This window comes from Geotrypetes seraphini, chromosome 8 (assembly GCF_902459505.1).
Source record: "Geotrypetes seraphini chromosome 8, aGeoSer1.1, whole genome shotgun sequence".
Classification (NCBI taxonomy): Eukaryota; Metazoa; Chordata; class Amphibia; order Gymnophiona; family Dermophiidae; genus Geotrypetes; species Geotrypetes seraphini.
Window position 1 is genome coordinate 145196893 of NC_047091.1, and position 24516 is coordinate 145221408.

Sequence of the window (24516 nt, forward strand, 5' to 3'; positions counted from 1 at the left end):
CTAACAGGCAGCACAGATGACTTTCTTGGTTGCAAGAAGATTCCTGTGGGACTTCATTACTTCTGCTCCTCCAAGTGGCTCTGCCTTAGTCTACTTTCTCTAAGCTTATTCTCCTGTCTCTGCTGCCCCTCTGTACTGTTCTGCATGCTCTATAAAACCCTATATGGCAACGGGCCATCCTACCTGAACACTTGCCTAACTCGGAACAACTCTTCCAGACCAAGGAGAACTCACCCTTCACCCAACCCCCAATCAAAGAAATTCAGCGTAAAAAAATAGATGACGGACTACTCGCCATGCAAGCAGCAAAACTAGACAGCCACATCTCCAATTTACTGATCTCAGCACCAAACTACAAAGCCTTCAGGAGGGAAATAAAATCCAGGTTATTCAAGAAATATGTCAAGACAAACTCCTGATAACAACCAATTACCTCATTCCATCACCAAACTGTAAAGGTTCCGACCAATAACTTCCCTGTAATCTTCTGGATATGACCATAATCTCATCCTTTTGTAATCCGCCTAGAACCACAATGTATTGATCGAATAAAAAAAACTAATGTAATATACCATGTTTGTCAAGGACTCTGCTGCTGTACTTAAGGGGTGATTTGATGACTGCCTTCCTCCCTATAGGCTGGGACTTATGAGGTAGTGTGACCTCCTGGTTCTCTGTTTCTTCTCTGACTGGCCTGGTTAGAACAGAATCTGAAGGATAACATCACAAAAGCAGTCAAGAGGTGCTTCCTCACAGAGCTTTCTTTTAGCAATGGAGATGGGACTGGGACTGGGACCTGTTGTCTTGCAAGCAAAAGAAGGTGTGCTAGGGTCAAGGCAGTAGAGGTCATAGGAGAGAGAATTATCCAGTTTTGATGGCAAGGGCAGAAAAATCTCATGCATTGGCCCTGACCCCTTAACCAAACTTCTACGGTCTGTGTTCCTTGTATGGCAAGACAGATTAGGATATGTAGGAGAGACTTGGGCGGCAACTCCAGTAGTTAGAGCTAATATAAAAATCTACAAACAAATGATAAAAGACAAACGTAAAGCATTCTCCACTAAAATTAATTCATCTTGCAATGATTCGCAAGGAATCAATACAAAAGAGCTATTCAACCTGGTCACAAATTTATTCGACACCACTCAATACACCATACCCACACACCACACTAAGTTATCCTCTGCGAATGACTTAGCGCTGCACTTCGATTCAAAAATTAAAAACCTTAGAAACCACTGCTCAACAAACGACCCTAATGATCATCAAATAGCTAACACCCAAGGAAATGACATACCAGCAGACATGATCTGGAGCTCCTTTCAAGACCTAAAATGGAATGATTACACCAAACTATACAACAAATACTCTAAAACTTATTGCGTTCTGGACTCATGCCCCCCAGATATTATGAAAGTGGCACCATTATAATTCAAACTATCGCTGCTATAATACCTGGCCCACAACCTAAAAAATGGGAAGTTCCTCTCTAATAACGGTCACATAATAATAACCCCATTTCTAAAAAATTGCAAAGAACCCTCAGCCCTAATAACCAACTACAGACCGGTAGCATCCATTCCGTTTATTGTAAAAATCATGGAGGGACTAGTGCACACCCAACTGAAGGACTATCTTAATCAGTTCTCTCTTCTACACAAAACCCAATCCGGTTTCAGACATTTATTCAGTACAGAGACAGTAATTGCAGCTATTTTAGACAACCTGCGCCTACTGTTTAGCAGGGGCCTCAATGCATTGGTTATGCAATTCGATATGAGTTCAGCCTTTGACCTGGTAGACCACAGGAAAATGCTACAATGCCTAGACGCCATTGGTATCAAAGACGAGGTGCTGAACTGGTTTCGTGGCTTCCTTACATCCCGCACCTATCAGGTACGCTTCAATTATGAGCTTTCCGATACCTGGAGCAATCCATCCGGTGTGCCACAAGGGTCACCATTGTCTCCACTGCTATTTGACATCTACATGTTGTCACTGAGCTTGCAATTAACTCAGCTGGGGATAAAACTATTCAGTTATGCAGATGACTTCACGATTATAATCCCATTTGCTGACTCTATCTCGGAAACTATTCCCAAGGCTTCAGAAGCCATAAACATGATGGAGCAATGAATGACATACTTCAAGCTCAAACTTAATTCAGAAAAAACAAAATTCTTCATTGCTTCACCACTTCCGTTTGACATCAAAACACCTCTATGCATCAATGAACTTAATCACCCCATCCAGCCCACCATAAAGATACTAGGCGTAACTCTAGACCAATGCCTAACCATGAAAGACCAAGTGGACTCCTTAATCAGAAAGGGTTTCTTCACTCTCTGGAAACTCAGATCCATTAAGGCTTATTTCGATATGTCGGCATTCAGAACCCTGGTCCAATCCCTCATACTAAGTCAACTTGACTAATGTAAAATTGCCTACTTAGCCATTTCCCAAAAAAATATGCGACGTGTACAACTAATGCAAAATGCAGCGGTCAGATTAATCTTCGGACTAAAGAAATTCGATCATGTATCACCCTACTACTGGCAGTTACATTGGCTACCGATGGAAGCACGCATAAAGTTTAAATTCGCCTGCTTCTGCTTTAAAGCGCTAAATGGACTTGCCCCTAAATACAGGACCTTAGTTTGTCTCACCAAAGTATTGCTAATGCTTTAGGCACTTAACTCTTAAACCAATATCGCTAAATCCACTGCTCCACTATTGGCTGTAGAGAGCACTTTCTAATTTAGATCTTTCCCCTCCATTTTGAATCGCCGCCGCAAGGCAGCGGCCCGCTGGACACGCCTCCACATCAGCTGTCTTTCCCCTCCATTTTGAATCGCTGCCGCAAAGCGGCGGCCCGCTGAACACACCTCCACATCAGCTGGTACATGCCGATAAATTCTCCCCCTCTTGCGGCACACGCCTATCCCGCATAAGGACCTTAGTTTGTCTCACCAAAGTATTGCTAATGCTTTAGGCACTTAACTCTTAAACCAATATCGCTAAATCCACTGCTCCACTATTGGCTGTAGAGAGCACTTTCTAATTTAGAGTACGTTTACTTTACTGGTCTGTATGTAAGTCTTTGCTTTCTTTTATCTGTTTTAGCTGATTTTTTATAAGTTAATCCTTTTTTTTTCATCTGTTTTAACTGATGTTCTGTAAGTTAACCTTTTTATCTGTTTTAGTTGTTTTAATTGATTTTATCAACGCTGTTTCTTTTAAATAATTTGAAATTTCAATGTCTATCTTCTACTGCTAATTTATAAGTTGTATTATCAACTACTTGATTTTATTTTAGTTATCTGATTAATGTATAATTTTATTGTGTTTGGTTCCCTCAGTCTTTCCCCTCCATTTTGAATCGCCGCCGCAAAGCGGCGGCCCGCTGGACACACCTCCACATCAGCTGGTACATGCCGATAAATTCTCCCCCTCTTGTGGCGCACACCGCAAAGGCGCGCGCCAAAGGAGCGCGAATAAGGAGCAGGTCCTGCTCCTTATTGCGCTCCTTTGTGCATAACTTTGCGGGCAACTCTATGAGTTATTCAATATCTTCATTTCTCTTTATTTATTACATTTCTTCTTTAATTTAAATTCACAATTCATTTTCAGAAAGATTCAATTTAAATCTTACATTTATTTAATAATAGTTTGCTCACTTACCAATTATTTGTCAATGGACCCAAATTTATCTCAAATCCCTGCTCTATGGGGCCGCAGATTTCCCCCTGCAGTCACCTTATCCACTCTTAACCCTACTAACCTGATTAACTTAGCCCCAAACAACTCTCTTCAGTTGTCCAATTTATCCCCATCTAAATGCATCACTCCATCACTACCCAATTTTTTAAAAATAGGCCTAATCAATGTCAGATCTCTACGAACCAAACATCATATTATCAAAGATCTTTTAACTAATCAATCAATTGATCTTCTCTGCATTGTAGAAACCTGGCTCACAGAGGGCAACGAAGCATATCTTTCTTATGCTAGCCCCTCTAGCTACAACTTTTGTTTCAACCATCGCACAGGTAAGAAGGGTGGTGGTCTCGCTATCATTTACAAATCAAATTTATCACTAGTAGTCGAAATTACCCAAGCCGTAAGTTCCATTGAATATATTCGATTACAAATTAATACAAACCCAAACATTAAGTTACTTTTATTATATAACCCACCACCAATCAACCAGTCTACATTCATTCAGTTATTATCAATTGTTTCAAACTTTGTCACCACATCTCCATTTCCTCTTTTAGGATACTTTAATCTTCATTTCGATGATAAATCTAACCCATATACTTCTGACTTTCTTACCTATACAAATGATCTCAACCTTATACCATTAAAAACCGGCATAACACATATAAAAGGTCATACACTAGACATGATTTTTGCCCCTTGTGAATTACTTTCTAACTTCTCTGAACCTGAAATACTCAAAGTTCCTTGGTCCGACCATAGTCTTATCCAAACAACTCTAGAACTACACCCTCATCAAGACTCCCCTAGGTCACCCAAAGTTATCAAGGTAAGAGACTTCCAAAATATTGATGACTCGCTTATTACTTCACCATTACTTGATCTAGATAAATTTAAATCTTTAACAATAAATGACCAATTAATTATTTGGAATAATACTTGTCAATCTCTTTTAGATAAAATAGCTCCAATAACAATCAAAACTATCTCTCCTAAAAAGCAAAAAAACCCTTGGTATAATTCTTCTCTTGCTTTACTAAAACGACAGTTGCGTTCAGCAGAACGCAAATGGCGCTCCAAACCTACACAAAACAACCTGGATAATTATAAACAACATTCTCAACATTACCGTCAAATGATTAACAAGACAAAGAAAAAATACTACATTAAAAAAATTTCTATGACTAAGAATTCCTCATCACTTTTCAAAATTTTAAAACAATTAACAATTTTCAAACATAAACCAGCAATTTCAATAGAAGACACTCCTTCTGCCAACTGTTTAGCAAGTTTTTTTCATACTAAAATTACGTCAATTAGAGCAAATATAACTAATAATGTTTCTACTAGTCTAGACAAGCATAGCACTAGCATATCCTTATCCAGCGCCATTACTGATATCTCAGATGAAGATCAAAAAAGTTATATGTCATTACAAGCTTCATGTTCTAAGTTTATTCTTCCAACTTTAACAGAAATAGAACATCTATTTCAAACTATAAAACTAAAAGGTTCTAAAACTGAATCCTTTCCTCCTTTCCTTCTTAAACGTTATTTCTCAATATTTGGCCCAGTTATTCTCCAAATTATTCATAAAAGTCTGTCTACTTCATCTCTCCCGACTGAATGGAAACACTCTGTTCTCCTTCCAATTATTAAGGATTCAAAAATCAGTCTTTGCGATTGTTCAAATTACCATCCAATAGCTAGTCTTCCATTTTTAGCAAAAATTACTGAAAAAGTAGTATTTCAACAACTGTCAGATTTCATTGATAAAACTCAGGTTTTGCATCCCAACCAATCAGGATTTCGTAAAAATCATTCAACAGAACATTCACTAGTAGGTCTCGTCACATCTATCCACTACTATATGGACCAACATAAATCTGTCATTCTCATTTCCTTAGATTTAGCAGCAGCATTTGACACAATTGACCATCATTTATTACTCCAACGACTTTCTTCCATCGGTCTAAAAGACCAAGTACTAGATTGGTTTCGATCTTATTTTACAGATAGATTCTCTATAGTGTGCTTTAAAAATTATTTTTCAAAACCTTATCAAACAAATTACGGAGTACCACAAGGGTCTATATTGTCTCCAATACAGTTTAACATCTATTTGGCCCCTCTCTTAACCCTTTGTCAATCCATCGGATTCACAGTATATGCTTATGCAGATGATTTCCAACTTTTGCATACCATTGATCCCACAAGTTCCCAGGACATATCTAATATTAACCAAAAGCTGGCCAAAATCCATGACTGGCTTAATGTCAATCAGCTATCTCTAAGCATCAATAAAACTACTACTGTGCTCTTTTCAGGGAAAGAAGGAGTACAACTCATTAACCCAATCGTAATCGACAATAAACCCCTTAATCAAACTACCAACACAAAAATTTTGGGAGTCCTAATAGACAATAATCTCACGTTCCGTTCACACATCAGTGCATTGGTCAAAAACTGTTTCTATAGGTTGAGAATGATTCGTTCAATTGTCCCCCTTCTTGATACTTTTTTCCCTTAATACTTTAGTTCACTCCCTAGTAATATCAAAATTAGATTATTGTAATTCCTTATTAAAAGGGGCATATCTAAAGGATATAAGGTGTCTTCAACTTATACAAAACACAGCAATAAAGATAATTTCAGGTTCAAAAAAATTTGACCATGTCACACCTCTACTTCAAAAGGCTCACTGGCTGCCAATAACATATAGGATTACATATAAAATAGCTCTTTTAGTCTTCAAGACAATAAAGACAAATACACCTGCATTTATAGATAGGCTTCTGATTCCACATAGTTCGTCAAGAGTTCTTAGATCATCCTCTCAGTTTACTCTTAATGTTCCCTCTTTAAAAATTATCGGAACACGCCGTGCTTCTGTCTTTTCTGTAACTGCTCCAACGATTTGGAACTATCTTCCTTTATACTTAAGACTCGAACAGGATTTGCAAAAATTTAAGAAAAGTTTAAAGTGCCTTCTTTTTAAAGAAGCCTTTAACTGAAAGTTCATTTCCACGGTAAAATCTTATAGTTTCCAACCTCCCTTAAATCAAGACTACTAATAGCTCTCTCATTTGATCTTTTTTTTGTCACCAATCCTTTTCCTCATACCCCCCTAATGTACTTCCCTTTTATGTACTTTTTCTTTAAAAATTGTATTTCTTCCCCACTTTCCTATTGTTTCTAGTGGTTTTTAAAAGTAGTTACCCTTGTATGTTTGATTAATATACTATGTATAAGTGATTTCTTTAAATCTTATTTTATCTTCTGTACAACGCTTTGTAATTTGGAAAAGCATTCAATCAAATAATATGAATAAACTTGAAACTTGAAACTTGATAACTGACCTTTTCTCCTTCTCTGCCAACAGACACAAGAGAAGCTCTCATTCCTATTTTGTTTCCTTCCCAGTTAGAGGTTGTAAAGTGAAAAAACACCATGAACACTTTCTTTCACATCAAGCAGCATTGTGGGGTAAAGACCTAGATCAACTGCTTTCGCCCACTACTTATGAGGAATTCAGAAAACGTCTAAAAACTCAACTGTTCTTAAAGTATCTAGACAACTGACCCACTCATCTTCTTTCTCCTCTATAGTGTTTCCTCTGTCCTGTTAATCTCTTTCTCCTCAACAACGCATTTCCGGTCCTATTAACTCTCCTCTTCTCCCCTCTTAAATTCAATCAATTTGTACCTCGCTTAATCTATTGTAAACCGCATAGAACTTAACGGTATTGCGGTATATAAACTGTTATTATTATTAAAATGTAAGAACGATGTTGAGCTGACCTACTGTCTTGGTCCCAAAAATGGCAAAAGGATACCAGGATCATGTACAGGTAAGGTTTAATTGTAAACTGATAATGAGTGTGACTGTTGAGAGGACTGGATGGACCATTTAGGTCATTATCTGCCATAATCTTTCGTTACCATCAATCATTCAGTAACGGATCTTTGTTGGATGTATTGTTAAGGATCTTAATTTGCCGACTTCTTGAGTAAGAACTGCTATCAGAGATCTTTGCAGTTATATAACTTTGGGTTCACAGTGAACATATGACCATTCTAATCTCAGCACTGCCCGCCTCACCCACGCTGGACCCATTGTTTTCAGGACTGTAATACTGGATCATGGTGGAATGAGCAGGGCAGTTAAATTCCTTAGGGGTCGATATTCAGCTGGTATCTCTCAGTGATTTGCTGACCACCACTCATGTTATGCCCGAAAATTCAATCCCAGGGCATGTCCAGGCTTCGGCACTGAATTTCCAGGTTTGCAGGGCCCACAAAAGCATAGCCAGTGAAGTACGATATTCAGCTATGGGGCACTGCATTTAGATTGGACCTCTTTATGTGGTTACCTTGGCCAGTAAATGGCTGAATACTGGCACTTTACTAGCCAAGTGCTGATTCCGCCCCCAAAATAGCCGGTTTTGAGTTAGGCGCTAACCAGACATTTTCAGCATCACCGGCTGATTAAGTGCCAGTGAAAATGACTGATTAGCCCTGAACAAGCAATTTAACCAGCCAGGAGCAATTTCTGGCAAGTTAATTCACTTTGTATTTCAACCCATTAATTTAAAATCCTGACTTGGCTGATCATTTAGATCTCGGCAGTGGCATAGCCAGACGTGCCAGGTTGGGTGGTCCTGAGTACACACTATTTCACCCACCTTCCATGACCCTAAATTCAATAAATACCTGTGTTCGTAGGGATTCCCAAGCCCTCTAAGATGAAGAGCTTCTGCTCCAGCAGCTCAGAATGCTCCTGTACTCGCTGCCGCCAGCATCACTCTCTATGGGCCATCACCAAACTCTCCTCCCTCCTGTGTTTGAACATAAACTGAGCATGTGCAAAGGGAGGTGAGCCAGTGCTGCAGTGGCCCATAGAGAGTACTGCAAGCTGCAATGAGTATGGGAGTGTTCTAGGCTGCCAGAGCAAGACCTCTTCAGCTGGTAAGGCTTGGGAATCCTCGCCATCCTTAACAAGGGTGCCACAATTGTGAATGGGCCTGAGTCCAAAGTAAGTAAGCCCTATGGTTACCAAACATCCAGCAAAATCTGGATATGTTCTCTTTTTAAAAGACTGTCTGGGTACCCGGAGGGATTTCCAAAACCCATCAGTTTGTCTGAGTTTTGGAAGTCCCTGAGCTTGGGGCTGTGTCTGGAGGCCCTGTGCACATGCGCAGATGTCGATGTGCTCTTTTTTTTTTTTTTTTTTTAGAAAATCTGGCAACCCTAGTAAGCTCAGACCTACTGGGCCAACCCTTGGCTATGCCACTGGATCTGAGTATACAGTAAGTCTTCACGCACTGAAACCCACCCATACAACTGTAAGCTGCTAATCTGTAACTCGGCTCCAAACTATATAAGAGACATCACATCGCTAGATAACTTTAAGTCCAGCCTAAAAACATTTATTTTAAAAGACGCTTTTGAATTATGACCGTCCTTTTAAGGACGTTTTAGGTCAATGCCAATCTAGCCTTTCTGGCTAAAACCTGTATTCCCCCTCCCTTCTGGTTTTCCCTGTCTTTGTTCTTTCCTATACAAACTTTTGTAGTTCTCCCCTCTCCTCCCATGCCAGTTTGTCTAGGTCTGCCTGTTAGTCTTGTAATCTCGTTTTTGTTGTTTTCCTGTAATCTTTTAAATTGTATGCTGTTTCTATGTTTTGCTTTAAATTTTATGTAAAACTGCTTTGAATTTTGATAAGGCGGAATATCAAATTTTAATAATCTTGGAACTTAGAACTTGGAGTTTGTTATCCTCCAGATTTCCCTGCTACAAAATTAGTCTAGGGATGAAGGCCCCAGTTTACAGAGATGATTCCACAGCAAAGTGTATTTTCCAGCATAGACTAATATCAAGGACGGTTATTATCCAACGATTGGGCATGTTTGAATCCGGAAGATGGAACTGAATGAGTGCAAGGGGTAAAGTGCTTAATGGATTCTATTAATGGACTTTTGAATGGGATATTGGTGATTCTGCTTTCCGACTGCGGCCTTTCCTCCCCTGCAACCCAAACTCTGCATTGACTTGAACAAGTTGCCATGGAAACTGCTACAGGTTCATATCCACCCTCTCTGCTGCTGCCTCATCTCTCGTCCCTCAGTGAAAAGCAAAATGGATTTCACTGACTCAGCAGGGTGAAAACAGGAATATGTTAACTGCATAGATCTTGCAATTTGGCAACCACATATAGTGCAACCAGATGCAACAAAAATGTGCCTTAGAAATGAAATACAGAGTGAATGCCACCAGTTTTGCAAAGAACTTTACTAGAAAATCAGCCTCGCGACTCTCAGCTGCAGAACAACTGCAGCTTCTTTCTAACAATTTATATTAAAAAGACAAGACAGAAGCGCAGAGTATTCATGCTGCCTTTAAATATTAATTTAGAAGGGAGACAAGACCAAGTTGGGTTACCTCCATCACCACCCATTTCAGATTTTCTTCTCTTGTTGGGTGGCCACTTCCAGTTCCAGCGGTCTTCATCTGACATTTCACAAAGCAATGCTCAGTGATTGAAAATGCAAAGTGAATTTGTCTTTCATCTGTAATACAGTATTTGCTCTTCATTGTTTTAATAGTAATATAATTCACTAGTATTAAAACAAATAGGGCCTGATATACAGCACTATTTGGCAGGCTGGAAACGGCTCCCAGCCAGTTAAATACGAGTGGCACCTAGCCAGTTATCTGCCAGTATTCAACATATATACACAGGGGGTCGTGGCAAACAGGAGAGTCCACAAGCATGTGTTTCTTATTGACAAGTAGGTAAGATTTAAAAGTAACTTCAAAAAGATTAGATTTATAACTGGATTTGAATAGAGCTGGCACAAGGGTACTGGGTATCCCAGACAAATCCTGAGCCTCACACCCTTCTCAAATAACTTCCAGATCCCTAGTCTGCAGCCTCCCCCTAAGGTTTTGATAATTAAGCTCAACAATTATCACACAAAAATCCTATAAAATGCAAGTTAAAATATATGCTGTTGGCAGTCAGGACATATTGCTTTCTTGGACTGCAGCTGCTCCTTTTCTACCCCCCAAGAAGCTGACATCCTAGGCTACTGCCTAGTTATACCTAATGACTGGGCTGACCTTTGATCTGGCAATGGCTAGGGTTACCCATGGCCCCGCCCCCCCCAGGCCTGCCCAGTTCCACTCAGCGCCACCCTGTTCTGCCCAAGTCACGCCCCAGCCTCACCCCTCAGCCCCACATTCGCATCAGTTTCCGTGGCCACATAATCACCAGAAACTGACGCGGATGTGGTAGAGGGTCATGCCTTGATAAAGCATTATTGTGAAACATGTTGGTGCAAGTATCCCCAGCCAGAGACCACTATGTTAAGTATTTGCTTGAAATTAATTAAGATCATATTAAATAAGAATAGTTAAATCAGACAGCTTAAAATTACCATTATAGTAAGGTTAACAGATCCGGTGACGATTTGACACGCAAAGCTTTGGGCAGTGAAACTATTTGAACCCAAATTGGTGCCATAGAGGATCTGGGGAAGGATTTATAAGGGGTATATAAAGTGACAGTGAAAAAGTTGTCACAGCCTCTGAACATTGGTATAGATTAATAAACCTCCTTAAAGGGTTTGTGGATGTCTATATTGTCACTCATGTCATCTCTGTCATGTCTCGAACATATTGTGATTGTAACTTGTAACCCGTTCTGGGCTCCTTTGGGAGAACGGCCTAATTAAACAAAGAAACAAATAAATAAATCATTTTTCCTCTGGGTAAATGGCTTTTGAAAATTGTGCTCTCGAAATCCAATGACATGTTCTTTTGCAGCACCATTATAGGAGGAGTAGTGATAGGATCCTTATATTTGCTGAGTTTAATGATCAGAATCTCAGGGGAAGGTTTTGAGCTGGATGGCTGAAGATTTGCAGATGGTGCTTCATATAATTGAATTTTATTAGTTAGCGTGGGCTTGTCCAAGTTCAGTTCTTGAGTGCTGCAAGCAGACCAGGTTTCCAGGCTATCCCTAATGAATATGCATGAGAGAGATCTGCATGCAATGGAGGTAGTGGACATTCAAATCTTTTTCATGCATAATTTATTACGGATATCCTGACAACCTGGCCTGTATGCAGCCCTAAGGACTGAACTTGCAAAAGCCAGCGCTAACATCCTGCAATGGACAGACAAAATGACTACAAACTTCAAAGGTACTTGAACAAATGATTCTTATTGATTTAGACATTTCTAGACCACACAATTTACTATTCTAGGCCAGTGTTTCTCAAATCAGTCCTGTGGTATAACAAAATTTTAATGAAACTTGAAACTTGAAATTTGAGTACCCCCTTGCCAGTCAGGTTTTCAGGATATCCAAAATGAATATGCATGAAATAAATTTGCATATAATGGAGGCAGTGTATGCAAATCAAGTTCATGCATATTCATTGTGGATATCCTGAAAACCCAACTGGCTGAGGGTCTCCCAGGACTGGTTTAAGAACCACTGGAAGTTAACAACAAAAACAACACATCACACATAACCCTACTAAAATACAAAAACTGCACTTTAATTGTCAAGGGACTGCTGACTGGCAATCAGGAATGATTTAAATCACAATATTCACAAAATCACAATGTTCACAGATTATTATGTGACCAAACGTGTTTTACCTGCATAAAACCACGGTTCAATTATCTCCCCCTCCGTTAAGTGGAGGTTAAGGCAGGTGAAAGGGAATTTTGTAAAGGGTGTCTAAATTTAGGAAACCAATAGCATATTCGAATGTGCCATGATTGGTACTAACAATTGGCAGTTATGCGTGTAAGTGCCAGGCGCTATTCTATAAACAGAGGGCCTGAGGCTATAAACGGCGCCTAAACCATAGTAGGAACACCGTGCTTAGCACATGCCAATCTTAAGTTAGGCGCTGGTTATAGAATCAGGCCTCATGGTGCCTAAAGTGGACTTAGGTGCCCGAACCTGAGGCGTACCATATTTATGTCAGGGTTTTCGTGGCCTAAATACCGTTGTCTAACTCCAAAACAGATGGTAAAATATTTTCTGTGAATGACCCGAAGCATACTTTGGATTATCCTGGTATTGATTCACATTTTTGGCAAATGATTTCAGAATCTCTTTATTCCTTATTGTCTCTATGGGGGCATCTGTTCTATCTAATTTCTCTAAGTTTGCACATTCTCTATCCTTGGGAAATAAAAGAGCATCAAAGCTTTATAAAATTACACGTGAAATTCATAGTGAGGAGGCAATCTTTTTGATGATATTTGGCCGGTAGAACTGAATCTAAATCCTGGAGTAATAAATTGGAATTCCTTTTGGTCATTCTCAGCTCGACCCACTATGTCAATTTACATATTTTACTTTGCATAGGGCCTACTGCATCCCCTACTAAAATTGCCAAGTTTTCACATTCATCTTCAGGGCGATTTGCATGTCCTAACCTACAAATGTATTGGTTGGGCATATGGACAAGACTTCTCTCTAGAATTCATATGGATAGCAATTTACCTATGTCCTATAAATCCATCATATTGCGCTCTTCAAATCCATATCAAAAATTTTTGATATGATAATTGCTTTATGCTTTAGCTATTCATCACATTACCTCATTTGCGAGCATAATTCGTTCCAGAAGCATGCTCGTATACCAAAGCAACTTTACCCATAGCAAGTAATGGAAACTCGGACGATTTGTTCCACAACCCAAAAACTTTAATAGATTAATTACCATTAGCAACGCCTCCACCGCGGCCTCGGCCACAGACCTATCCGTGCGGCTCCTCCAGTTCTCTTGAGGAGGACTCTGCCACTGTTCGCTGCTTCTCCAAGCGGACGACGAAGGGCTTTCTCCCACAGAGGACCCCCAGTGCCCGGCCTCCTTGTCGATCTCTGCATCCCAGTCCGCCATTGCATCCATGCTGTCGTTCAAGCTCCACGCCCTTTTGATTGCACTTCCCATTTCTGGCGGAGTTGGATGCAAGACGGTGGTGCCGGCGTAGATTGGTGGTGTCTGCTGGAGGTAAGGGTTTGGAGGTGTGCCGCGCTCGCTTATCAAGTCAACACTTGTTTTGCGAGTTAAAGTTTGCTCGTGTATTTTGTTCGTCTTGCAAAACACTCACAAACTGTGTTACTCGCAAACCAAGGTTTGACTGTACAGTGATACCTTGGAATCCGTTCCAGAACCCCGTTTGAGTTCCAAAGCATTCGAGTTCCAAGACAATTTTTCCCATTGAAAATAATAGAAATTGGATTAATCCGTTCCTGGGTCCCACAAACTCAAATTTTAACAGGATATACACTGGGTTTTAAGGTAAAATATTAAATATTCCAAAGCAGCATTCAGATTCTGGGGCACAAACACACACATACAATGTGCAGGGTGTTCGGATTCCAAAGCAGAGTTCGGATTCCAAGAGAAAATTTACTCCCCAAAAAAGTTTGGATTCCGAGGTACCACTGTATATGTAATTGGAAAGATAATTCTAAACTTAACTTTCACGAATGGTGGAATCATCTCTGCACTATCAGAAAATACGAAGAAATAATAGCGTTCAAACAAAATAACACTGCCAGTTTTACTGGGACTTGGGCTCCTTTTGATGCATTCTGTAAGGTCTTGAATGTTAATCTCATATGACTCCTTTATATCTCTGACTTGTGAGTTTGTAGCTTACTAGTGCATTGTTTTTGTCTTATAATTTCTTGTATACTTTTTGAAAAATTTCAATAAAATGTTGATACAACCCCCCCCAAAAAAAAAACAACAACAACAAACCAACAAACAAACCCCGCAAGTCAATAGTGTTTTGAGTGTTGTCACTGAGGTCTTTTTTAAATCTATATGAATAATAAATTCAAGTCTATAACCATTTGAACTATTGTGTAAAGAGAAGTGGTTATTTTTATTGATAAAGTGAAGCCTATTGATGCTATATGTGTTATATTAAGGTTAGGCCATATAATCTAAAATCGAATTTATTTTAATATATTATCATGATTATAATAAAACAAAAAATTTAAAAAATTTGTGTGAAACATGTGCTCAGAAAATCATAATGTGCCGAATGTGAATCATCATCTCACAGAAGCACCTGGTTTCCATCATAAAATAAATAGGTTTTGAGAAAATTAAAGAACAGTGGGGCTATGATGGAGACCAGGTGCTTCCATGAGATGATTTGATTCACATATGGCTCATTATGATTTTCTGAGGTTTTAATTGTTTTTTGATGTTTTGTTGTATTATAATCATGGTAATATATTAAAGAAATTAACCCTGGCATTCCTGCTTAGTTCTTATCCTAAGCTTAGCTCATGTAGTCCAAAATCTCTTTAGACTACATGACCTAACCTTAGGAAAGGAACTAAGCAAAGAGTGCCAGGGTGGGCTATTTTAAGAGTAGTTGGTTTTAGGATTTTGCTTTGTAATGTTTATTCCTAAGTTTTTTAATGTTTGTATTTTGTAAACTGCTTAGTTGTAGATGGTATATACATTTTTAAAATAAATCAATTGAAACATGACAGCAGATAAAGGCCAAATGGCCCACCCTGTCTGCCCATTCGCAGCATCCACTATCGCCTCCTTTCCCTATGAAATCTCATATGCCTGTTCCATGCTTTCTTCAATTCAGACACAGTCTTTATCTCCACCATCTCTACTGGGAGACTATTCCACGCATCTACCACCCTTTCAGTAAAAGAGTATTTCCTTAGATTACTCCTGAGCCTATCAACTCTTAATCTCATTCAATGCCCTCTCACTTTGGAGTTTCCTTTCAATTGAAAGAGACTTGACATGTAAGTATTTAACAAAAGGATTTGACCCCAAAATATCCACATAGAAGAAAATCCAGAGAAAACAAAAAAAAACTCTGTGGAGTGACGATGTTCCTAAATGGACTTTATTTGAAAGTGTCAAAGTTCCAAAGGTACACTGAAATCATCCACATTAAAAAAAATCATCCACATAAAAGCTTTACAGGACCCAACACGGTCCGCATTTCGACAAAAAGTCTTCTTCAGGGGTCCCTTGGGGTCCTATAAAGGTGAGTACGTGGGAAATAATTGTGTGGTGAGCCGGAAGTGAGACACTGCCTTTTCTATTGCAAATGCAAGCAGTGTCTCACTTCCGGCTCACCACACAATTGTTTCTCACGTATTCACCTTTATAGGACCCCCAGGGACCCCTGAAGAATTCTTTTTGTCAAAACGCGGACCGTGTTGGGTCCTATATCCCTAGCGGACTAGGTCCTTTAAGGCTTTTATGTGGATGATTTATTTTTATATGGATGACATTATTTTATGTGGATGATTTCAGTGTACCTTTGGAACTTTGACACTTTCAAATAAAGTCCATTTATGTAAGTATTTAAACATCTCTATCAAATGTCCCCTCTTCCAACTATCCTCAAAAGTATACATATTGAGATCTTTAAATCTGTCCCCATACACCTTATGACATAGACCATCAATTATTTTAGCAGCCTTTCTCTGGATCGACTCTATCCTGTTTATATCTTTTTGAAAGTGCGGTTTCCAGAATTGTACACAATATTCTAAATGGAGTCTCACCAGAGTTTTACACAGGGGCATCAATGTCTCTTTTTCCTACTGGCCATTCATCTCCCTATGCACCCACAGCATCCTTCTAGCTTTCACCGTCACCTTTGTAACCTGTTTGGCTACCTTAAGATCATTATCTGGTTACATGTCACTAAATAACAGCAACTGGAATGGGCAGAGTAGTTTGACTGGGCTGGTGTCTTTCCTGCCTAGTTAAACTATTCTGAATATCAAGGTGCTAGATAGATTGTGAGCCCACCAGGACAGATAGGGAAAATACTTGAGTACCTGATTGTAAAAACTGCTTAGATAAACCTTGAGAGGCAGTATATAAGTAGTCTGTTTATGGTCAGGACCAATGTTGTAATAAGCGGAAGGGGGGCGGAGCTAGCACCTCTCCTCTTGTCCACCCTCCAGCATTGGGGGGGGGTCTCTGAAATGCACTGTTCCCTCCCACCTCATCAAATCTTTGTCTGCAGTGAGTAGGCTCTCCTTCTCGCTGCTCATGCCAGCTTCATCCCTCCTTCTGATATCACTTTCTGTTTGCAGGAACAGAAAGCGATGTCAGAAGGAATGTTCAGCCAGCGCGAGCAGCAGATAGGAGAACATGTTTGCTGCTGGTCAAGATTTGAAGAGATACAGGGGATTGGGGGGGAGGGAGTTGATGCAGCAGGGAAGAGCGCATTGAGGGGCCCATGGCGCGGTGATGCTGGATGCCTCCACCCTAGATGCCAACTTCCCTTGCTACGCTACTGGTCAGGATATAGCAGATGTTTAAATATTGCAGAAAAAAGAGGGAAGAGAGGCTGAAAGGGGGAGAGACGAAGTTAGAACAGGGAGAAGAGTTAGAAGAGAAGAAAAAGGCTCCTTTGGGAGGGGTAAAAAGCTCCAGTAAGAAAAGACAGAGACAGCAGGACATTGTTTTGGTTGAAGGGGGCCAAACAAATCAATCCCGCCCTCAAGTTCTCTAGCTATTGATGCTGTGTTGGGCAGAATATTGGTGAGGCCATGGTCCCTGTGGCCTACTCCATTTTGCTGCCAATGAATGAAAGGTAAGGGATGGAAGGAAGGGGAAAAGGGCACTGTGAAGAAATGTAGGGGGAGTAAGGAAAGAGAATTAAAATTACATGAATACGAAACAGTTATGTCTTTGTGTGTCTCACAGTAATGTAGCCATTGGATTCAGGCCCACCTGAAAGTGTAGCACTCTTCCTGTGGCTGGTGGGGATCCCCATCAGCTGAAAGTCTCTTTCCCCTCTGGCAGCCAGATCTTCTTCTAAGAGGCAGCCAACATCAGTGTCCCCAAACCAATGCTGACACCAGTCCCTCCATGCATGGCTCAGTTTTTGTGCATGAGGAAAAACCTCCACTCACTGCCACTCGGAGGAAGCTTCGGCTGCCAAAGGAAGAGCAGGTCTTCTTCTAGCGAGTCTTAGGAATCCCCACCAGCTCAAGTATTCATTTTTGACAGGTGGAGGGCAGGGTGTGGGGGCAGAGAGAGCTCAAGCCTACCCTAAATTGGCTCTCTGGCTATACCACTAGTATCATGTGTGACAAAAGGATCCAGTATCCTGGTGTCTACTGCAAGGTGGTGGTGAGATGAGATAAGAAGAAGAGTAGGTTTTTGGTAGAATAGAATAAAAAAAAAAATGGACTATGTGTTTTTCAGCCAGAAAGCCGTATTTCACCAGCAGCAGCTCTTAAAAAGCCTTCAGCAAAGCAGAGGATGCGTTCCGTCAATGGGGGGCCAGGACAGTTCCAAGGCATCAACAAAGATCTGGCTACTGAAAAAGACATGGAAATTAAACTTTTGCAAGTGGAGTGTGAAGAGCTCAAAAACCGGCTGTGCTGTCTGAAGGTAAATCTAAATCTACTTTCATGTTCCATGTCTTAAGCAGCAGGAGAGGCCAGCCTTCGTTTTTCTTCTGTTGCATCTAGCGCCAGTTACTCTTACGCTGAGAACAAGCACTACAAGTTTGTAGATGCAATGAAGTAAAAGCAGGATAGGGTCATAAGCCTGTTCCAGGAAATCTCTGGATTCATTCCTTTTGTGACTGGTTGTATGTAGTCACTTTCCCTACTACATCTATAAGCTTAGCACATAAATGTAGGCGTCATTTGCATGCTAAGATTCTAGAATGCTACCACTTCCGCACATGAATGTAAAATTAACACATATAAGTACTAAGTGTGTGCTCAGCAGTGTTACACAGTAACACAGTAAATGACATTAAAAGACCCTCGCTGTCCATCCAGTCTGCCCAACAAGATGGCCAGAGCCTCACCTATCATTCCATGTAGGCTCAGGTCACCCATGCTTAAATGCTGGTTGTGAAGTCACTGCCATGCCAACCATACAGTATATGCAGCCAAACATGATGGGGATGATATATGGTGTATTGCTGACAGTCAAGATGCCTTCCCCCTCCCTCCCAAGCTGCTGCCCCCCACTCGTAGTATGTGACAGTAAAATGATCAACACATTGGAGTTGTCGAACCTTCTCCTGTGCCTTGCCATGTGCGGAACACAGGCTGTACACATCTGTCCGACGTCGGCCTCCATTCTCCCAAGTTGGATTTGGCCACTCTTCTTGTTAGTAACAGTAATATCAGCAAGCAAGTCACATATCCCCGGATTCTATATATGGTGCCCAGATTTGAGTGCCCACACTTGGAGGTACTTCCGAGATGTGCACACATCTTAATATTTGGATGCTAACAGCCGATTATTGACATTAATTGGCACCATTTGGGGTTTGCATCCACATCTGACTGTTCTATAATGCCAGGTGCCCAAATCCCATAGAACGCAACTCAAAAGGGGTGTGTGGCCATGGGAGGGGCATTAGTGTATTAAGGGTGTTTGAAAACGTTGCAAGCGTTGCTCTTGAGTAATGAGTCAGTGCTTCCAACTTGGCCACCAGCATTTATACCAGATTCGACAGGCTTAATCTGGAACCCAAAATTAGGGCATGGGAATTGGTGCTCACAGTAATCCCTTTATAGAACTGCACTTAGCGCTGATCTTTTCTGGCACCCATTTTGAGTGCCATTTATAGAATCCAGTCCATAGTGCGTAAATCAAAGAGGGCATAAATGGGGGGAGGTACATGAAAGTGTACACATGTAGGTTATAGCATACTCAAATACCAAAAGCAAAATTGTTAGAGGGAAGTACTTATATAAGGTATTGTACACAAATGAGGAACATAAGAACATAAGAATTGCCATACTGGGATAGACTGAAGGTCTATCAAGTCCAGCATCCAGTTTCCAACAGTGGCCAACCCAGATCACAAGTATCTGGCAAGATTCCAAAAAGTAAAGAACATAATAATAGCTTTACTGGGTCGGTCCAATGATCCATCTAGCCCAGTAGCCCATCCTCACGGTGGCCAATCCAGGTCACTATTACCTGCAAACCCCAAAAAGGAACAACATTCCATGCTATCGATGCCAGTAGCCTGTCTTCGTGGTGGCCAATCCAGATTTTATGCTGTTTATTCTAGGAATAAGGAGTGGATTTTCCAAAGTCTATCTTAATAATGGCTTATGGACTTTTCTTTTAGGAAATTAGCTAAACCTTTTTTAAACCCTGCTAAGCTAACTGATTTCACCACATTCTCCAGCAATGAATTCCAGGGTTTAATTACACGTTGTGTGAAGAAATATTTTCTCCGGTCTATTTTAAATCTACTACTTAGCTTCATCGCATGCCCCCCTAGTCCTAGTATTTTTGGAAAGAGTAAACAAGCGATTCACATCTTCTCTTCCCAGACACTGAACTAGTCACCTATTACTGGGATAACTACAGGGCCAGCTCAAAGGGTTATGGCACCCTGAGCTAACTTTGATGGTGGTGCCCCTGCCCCCAAAGCTTAAGCTTTCCCCCTTTCTCTCTCCAGCCCCTAGTCTGGCATTGCTTCCTCTCCCTCCCTCCTCCTTCCCCTGCAGTCTCATAAAGATTACCCTGCTTGCCAGTAGCAATAGCATGCAAAGCAAGCTCAGTCAGCCCTGGGTCTTCCCTCTACCATGTCCTGCTGACAGGAAATTGCAGGAGAGATTTGGCAGAGGGAAGACCTAGGGCTGAGCGAAATCAGCCGGCTGTGCAAGGTATCGGCAGGCAAGGTAATGTTTAGTGGGCTGTGAGGGAAGGAGGATGGAGGGAGAGAGGAGAGGGAACAATACCGGACTAGGAACTGGAGAGAGAAGTGGAGAAATGTTGGACTGCGAGAGAAGGGGGAGAAAACTTTGAACTAAGTGAAGCACTGACAGTGAGCTCAGGAGCCAGGGATTTTGCCACCCTGTATCTCTGACACCCTAGGCCAGAGCCTCACCTGGTCGATGGTTGAGCCAGCCCTCGGTAACGTATACTATCATTGATCCTATTTTTAAAAAAACCTCGTTATATGACATAAAGCACCCATTGTAAAAATTTAAATTTAAATAAATAATAAATGTCCAAATACTGGTACTCAACTAATACATTAACATCTGCATAATTGAAATTTCAGAAATAAAAGCTTTCACCCTACAGTGATTCAGCCGTTTTCACCTCCAAGGCTTCCTCAGGGCATAGTATTTCCAATACTAATGTCGAAATGTTAAGTACAGTTCTCAAAAAACATCTGTTAATTGTTGTTGACTCTTCAGAAATAATAATAATAATAAAAAAATATCACAAATATACATTCAATGGCTTAACTGCCAATTGGCAGGCTAGGCAATACTTTTAATCATTTAAAAAAAACAACAACAACATGATAAATATTGCAGTTAGGTGCACAAATTGATACCTGCTATTGACATGGCATACATAAGTGGGCATACCTAACGTTAGCACATAAATGCCATCACGCTAGTATTCTGTAATGGAATCTGGGTGCTCAGAATGTGTTGTAGAATTTACACTCAGAACACTGCATTCTGGTGCCTCAATTGTTGTGCACTTTATATAGGGTTACCATTGTTTTTCTCTGGGAAACCCCGGACACATGACCCTGCCCAGTTCTGCCTCCAGCCCTGCCCCCCTCCCCCGCAAAGCCTCCTCTCTTCTGTGTGTGACGTCATCCGCGCATGCTCAGAGGCCCTCCAGATGCAGCCAGAGCTCACTGGGGCTTTCCAAAACCCAGACAAATGCCGGGTTTTGGAAGGTCTGTCCGGGAGCCCAGACAGCCCTCTAAAAAGAGGACATGTCCGGGTTACCTATTGGAAAGGAACTTTCAAAAGTAGCTTTTATGCTTGCCAACTCTCAAAGTAGCAAGTTAAAGTGACCTGTATACACGAGGATGGCAGATAATGATCACAGCACCTAGCTATCTGCTTTTTAAAAAAACAAAAAAAAAATTCGTATCTGCAGCAATCATGCAGACCCTGTTGATTTCCAACTCCATCTTTGATTTCTTTCAACTGTCAGGATCCTGTGCGCTTGAAGCATGCCTACTTGTGTTCAGTTGCACGGCTTACCCAGTCTCAATTGGGAGGCTCTTCTGTGCATCCATCATCCTGTCGGTGAAGTGTTGCTTCCTTGTATTACGAAAGAAATGAAGTGTGCTGCGAGACTGCTAATGTCTTTTAGAAAATAATCTGTTATAGACAAAAGCTTATATGTGGATTGTTTTCACAAGGGCAGCCCTGCATGAGAACAGAGGCAGCAGCTCAGAGCAGGAGACAACGGCATGCCGTAGTGGTGGGGAGCACCAATTTTCTCTTCAGTTTACCTTTAAAGTCAGTGTTATTCATTGCTCAAGTTTTAGAAGAATAATTTCTGCTTGGCCAAAAGGATAGTCTGAAAAAAAGAAAAGAAGATGCCAAACCTCGGGGCAAAACAAAAGAACAAAGAGACACCGGAGATGTCAAATCCAACCTGCAGTCACCAATGCTTTATTTAAAGTTTGTACTAAAATTCAATGATGAATCCTTAAAATGCTAAACAAACAAAGTCCCAACTAGGATCCAAGTTTCAGCGACTCCGTAGCCTTCCTCAGGGGACAATTGTAAACTGGTAATATGCTGCAAACGGTGCGTGTAAACGCGTTGGCGTCTCTGCTACAAAAAAAAACGCCGACTCACTGTGGCTTAGTTAAAGGGGATCCTATGTACTCGTATATTGGATGACTAAATTAAGAAAAGAATCTCAGAATTACCACTCCAAGGATCATAATAATATTCTCCTTTTAGGAATTGTGGCACGGGTATCTTTCATGCAGCTTCACTGACACATACTATCATCCGAAGCATGAGATAAGTGCTTTTTTTTTTGCCTACAACTGTTAATGCTGGTTGAGCTTGTATATCCTACAGTATGGTGTTAAATTATTCTCATAGGAGACACAGATAATCATTTGAAGCAAGAGCCAAGTGTTTCTCTGTCTACAACCGTTAAGGATGGTTGAGATTTTACATTTTGTTAAATTATGCGTATAAGAAAAATTGAAAAAAAAAGAAAAAAACCTAAAAATTATAAAATATAAAAGAAATTTTTTAGTAGTATTAAAATGAAATAGACTTGATATTATATAAGTCAAAATAATATGAAGGTTTTGGATCTATGAAAGACACCCGTGCCACAATTCCTAAAAGGAGAATATTATTATGATCCTTGGAGTGGTAATTCTTTTTTTATTTATTTATTTAAATTTATTCAATATACAATTCTTCAAAACAGTACAAGATAAAGATATACATCATACATGAAAAGGAAATTTAAACTCTACCAAAAATCTTTCTAGCCCACATTAAGGGCTCCTTTTACGAAGCTGCGTTAGCGTTTTTAGCGCACGCAGCATTTTAGAGCACGCTAAACCCACGCTACGCGGCTAAAACTAATGCCAGCTCAATGCTGGCGTTAGCGTCTAGCGCACTTGGCAATTTAGCACGCTAATGCCCTAACACGGCTTAGTAAAAGGATCCCTAAGTTGGAGGAGCTACCATAATTACTTCAAATAATACAGATAATAACTAAATTAACTTGAGAAAACTCAAGTTAAAATTCCTTAGTGCCTTTTATATCTTTGACTCTCTGTAAAGACCTATTTCAAATTATTTCTCTATATTCTTTCCTTGTTCACGAAAACTTAAAAATTGCTGAAGCTGTGTAGGATCTCTCCACGGCATCCTTCCTCCCCTCTTTCCACTATCTTGGCTCTCCTCGAGTCCTGACTCCTCCAGATCCACTCAAAATTTCAAACTATCCTTCCCCTCTTTAAAAGGCATATCCCAAACAGGAAAACTTGGAACATCCCTCCTCTTCAGGATCACCGAGCTGTGGAACAGCTTTACTGCCCATCTTCGGAGTTCGACCTCCCTCCAGCACTTCAGAAAACATTTGAAAACTTGGCTTTTCTCCAAAATGTAACTCCCTCCCTCTCCATTATTCTAAGTCCCCCATTTCCTTCCTGTTTACCAATTCCCTTCCTCTTTCTATTGGAGTTCCCTTCTTTTTTTAATTCCTGTAAACCGTGTCGAGCTCCACTTCTGTGGAGATGATGCGGTATATAAACTTAAGGTTTAGTTTAGTTTAGTTTAGTTTAGGATCCCCAAAAATAAATTCCTTCTCCTGTAATTTAATTATACATTTGCATGGAAATTTTAGAAAAAATGTAGCTGCCAGAGCCAACACCCTAGGTTTTAACAATAAAAATGGCTTTGTACGCATCTGAGTTGCTCTAGCTACATCTGGAAATATGAGAACATTGTCTCCACAGAACTTTGTTGCTTTATTTTTAAAATATAGCTTCAGAATTAAATTCTTATCTAGTTCACTTAGGCAAGTCATTAAAAGGATAGCCCTAGTTTGAATTACCTCCTGAGAGTCCTCATGAAAATGAATTAAATCAAACTTGGTGAAAACTAACTGGTCTACTCCTTGATCTAGCGATACCCGCTTTTTCTGTGGAATATAGTAACAATTTTGTACAGGAAAAGTATCAGAATTTACTAAACCCAATATCTCTTTTAAGTATTTGGAGCGGTAATTCTGAGATTCTTGCTTTCATTTAGTCATCCAATATATGTAGGATAACCTTGTGTGGATCTTGATTTTGATTGGTTAATCAAATTTTTCACTTCATTTTGATGCTTAGTTAAAGGGGGGCCATAGATAGGGATGACTGTTATGTTGTTCCATTTTATGCAGTATATCAGCATTTAATTGGTCAAGTGCTAACTCTGTCCCAGAATGCCTCCCCAAATAGCTGGTTTTCAGTTTGGCAC

At 40.3% G+C, this 24516-nt stretch overlaps 1 protein-coding gene across 17 annotated transcripts in view; it reads left to right on the plus strand.

Annotated features, from left to right (window-relative positions):
* RIMBP2 (RIMS binding protein 2) overlaps positions 1-24516 on the plus strand; it is a 598797-nt gene that overhangs the window by 89641 nt on the left and 484640 nt on the right. For all 17 annotated transcript variants that reach the window (XM_033956341.1, XM_033956346.1, XM_033956345.1 and 14 more), the window contains exon 4: positions 17972-18160. In XM_033956341.1, coding sequence (XP_033812232.1) covers positions 17972-18160 — 189 coding nt within the window. The remainder of the gene's footprint in view (positions 1-17971; positions 18161-24516) is intronic.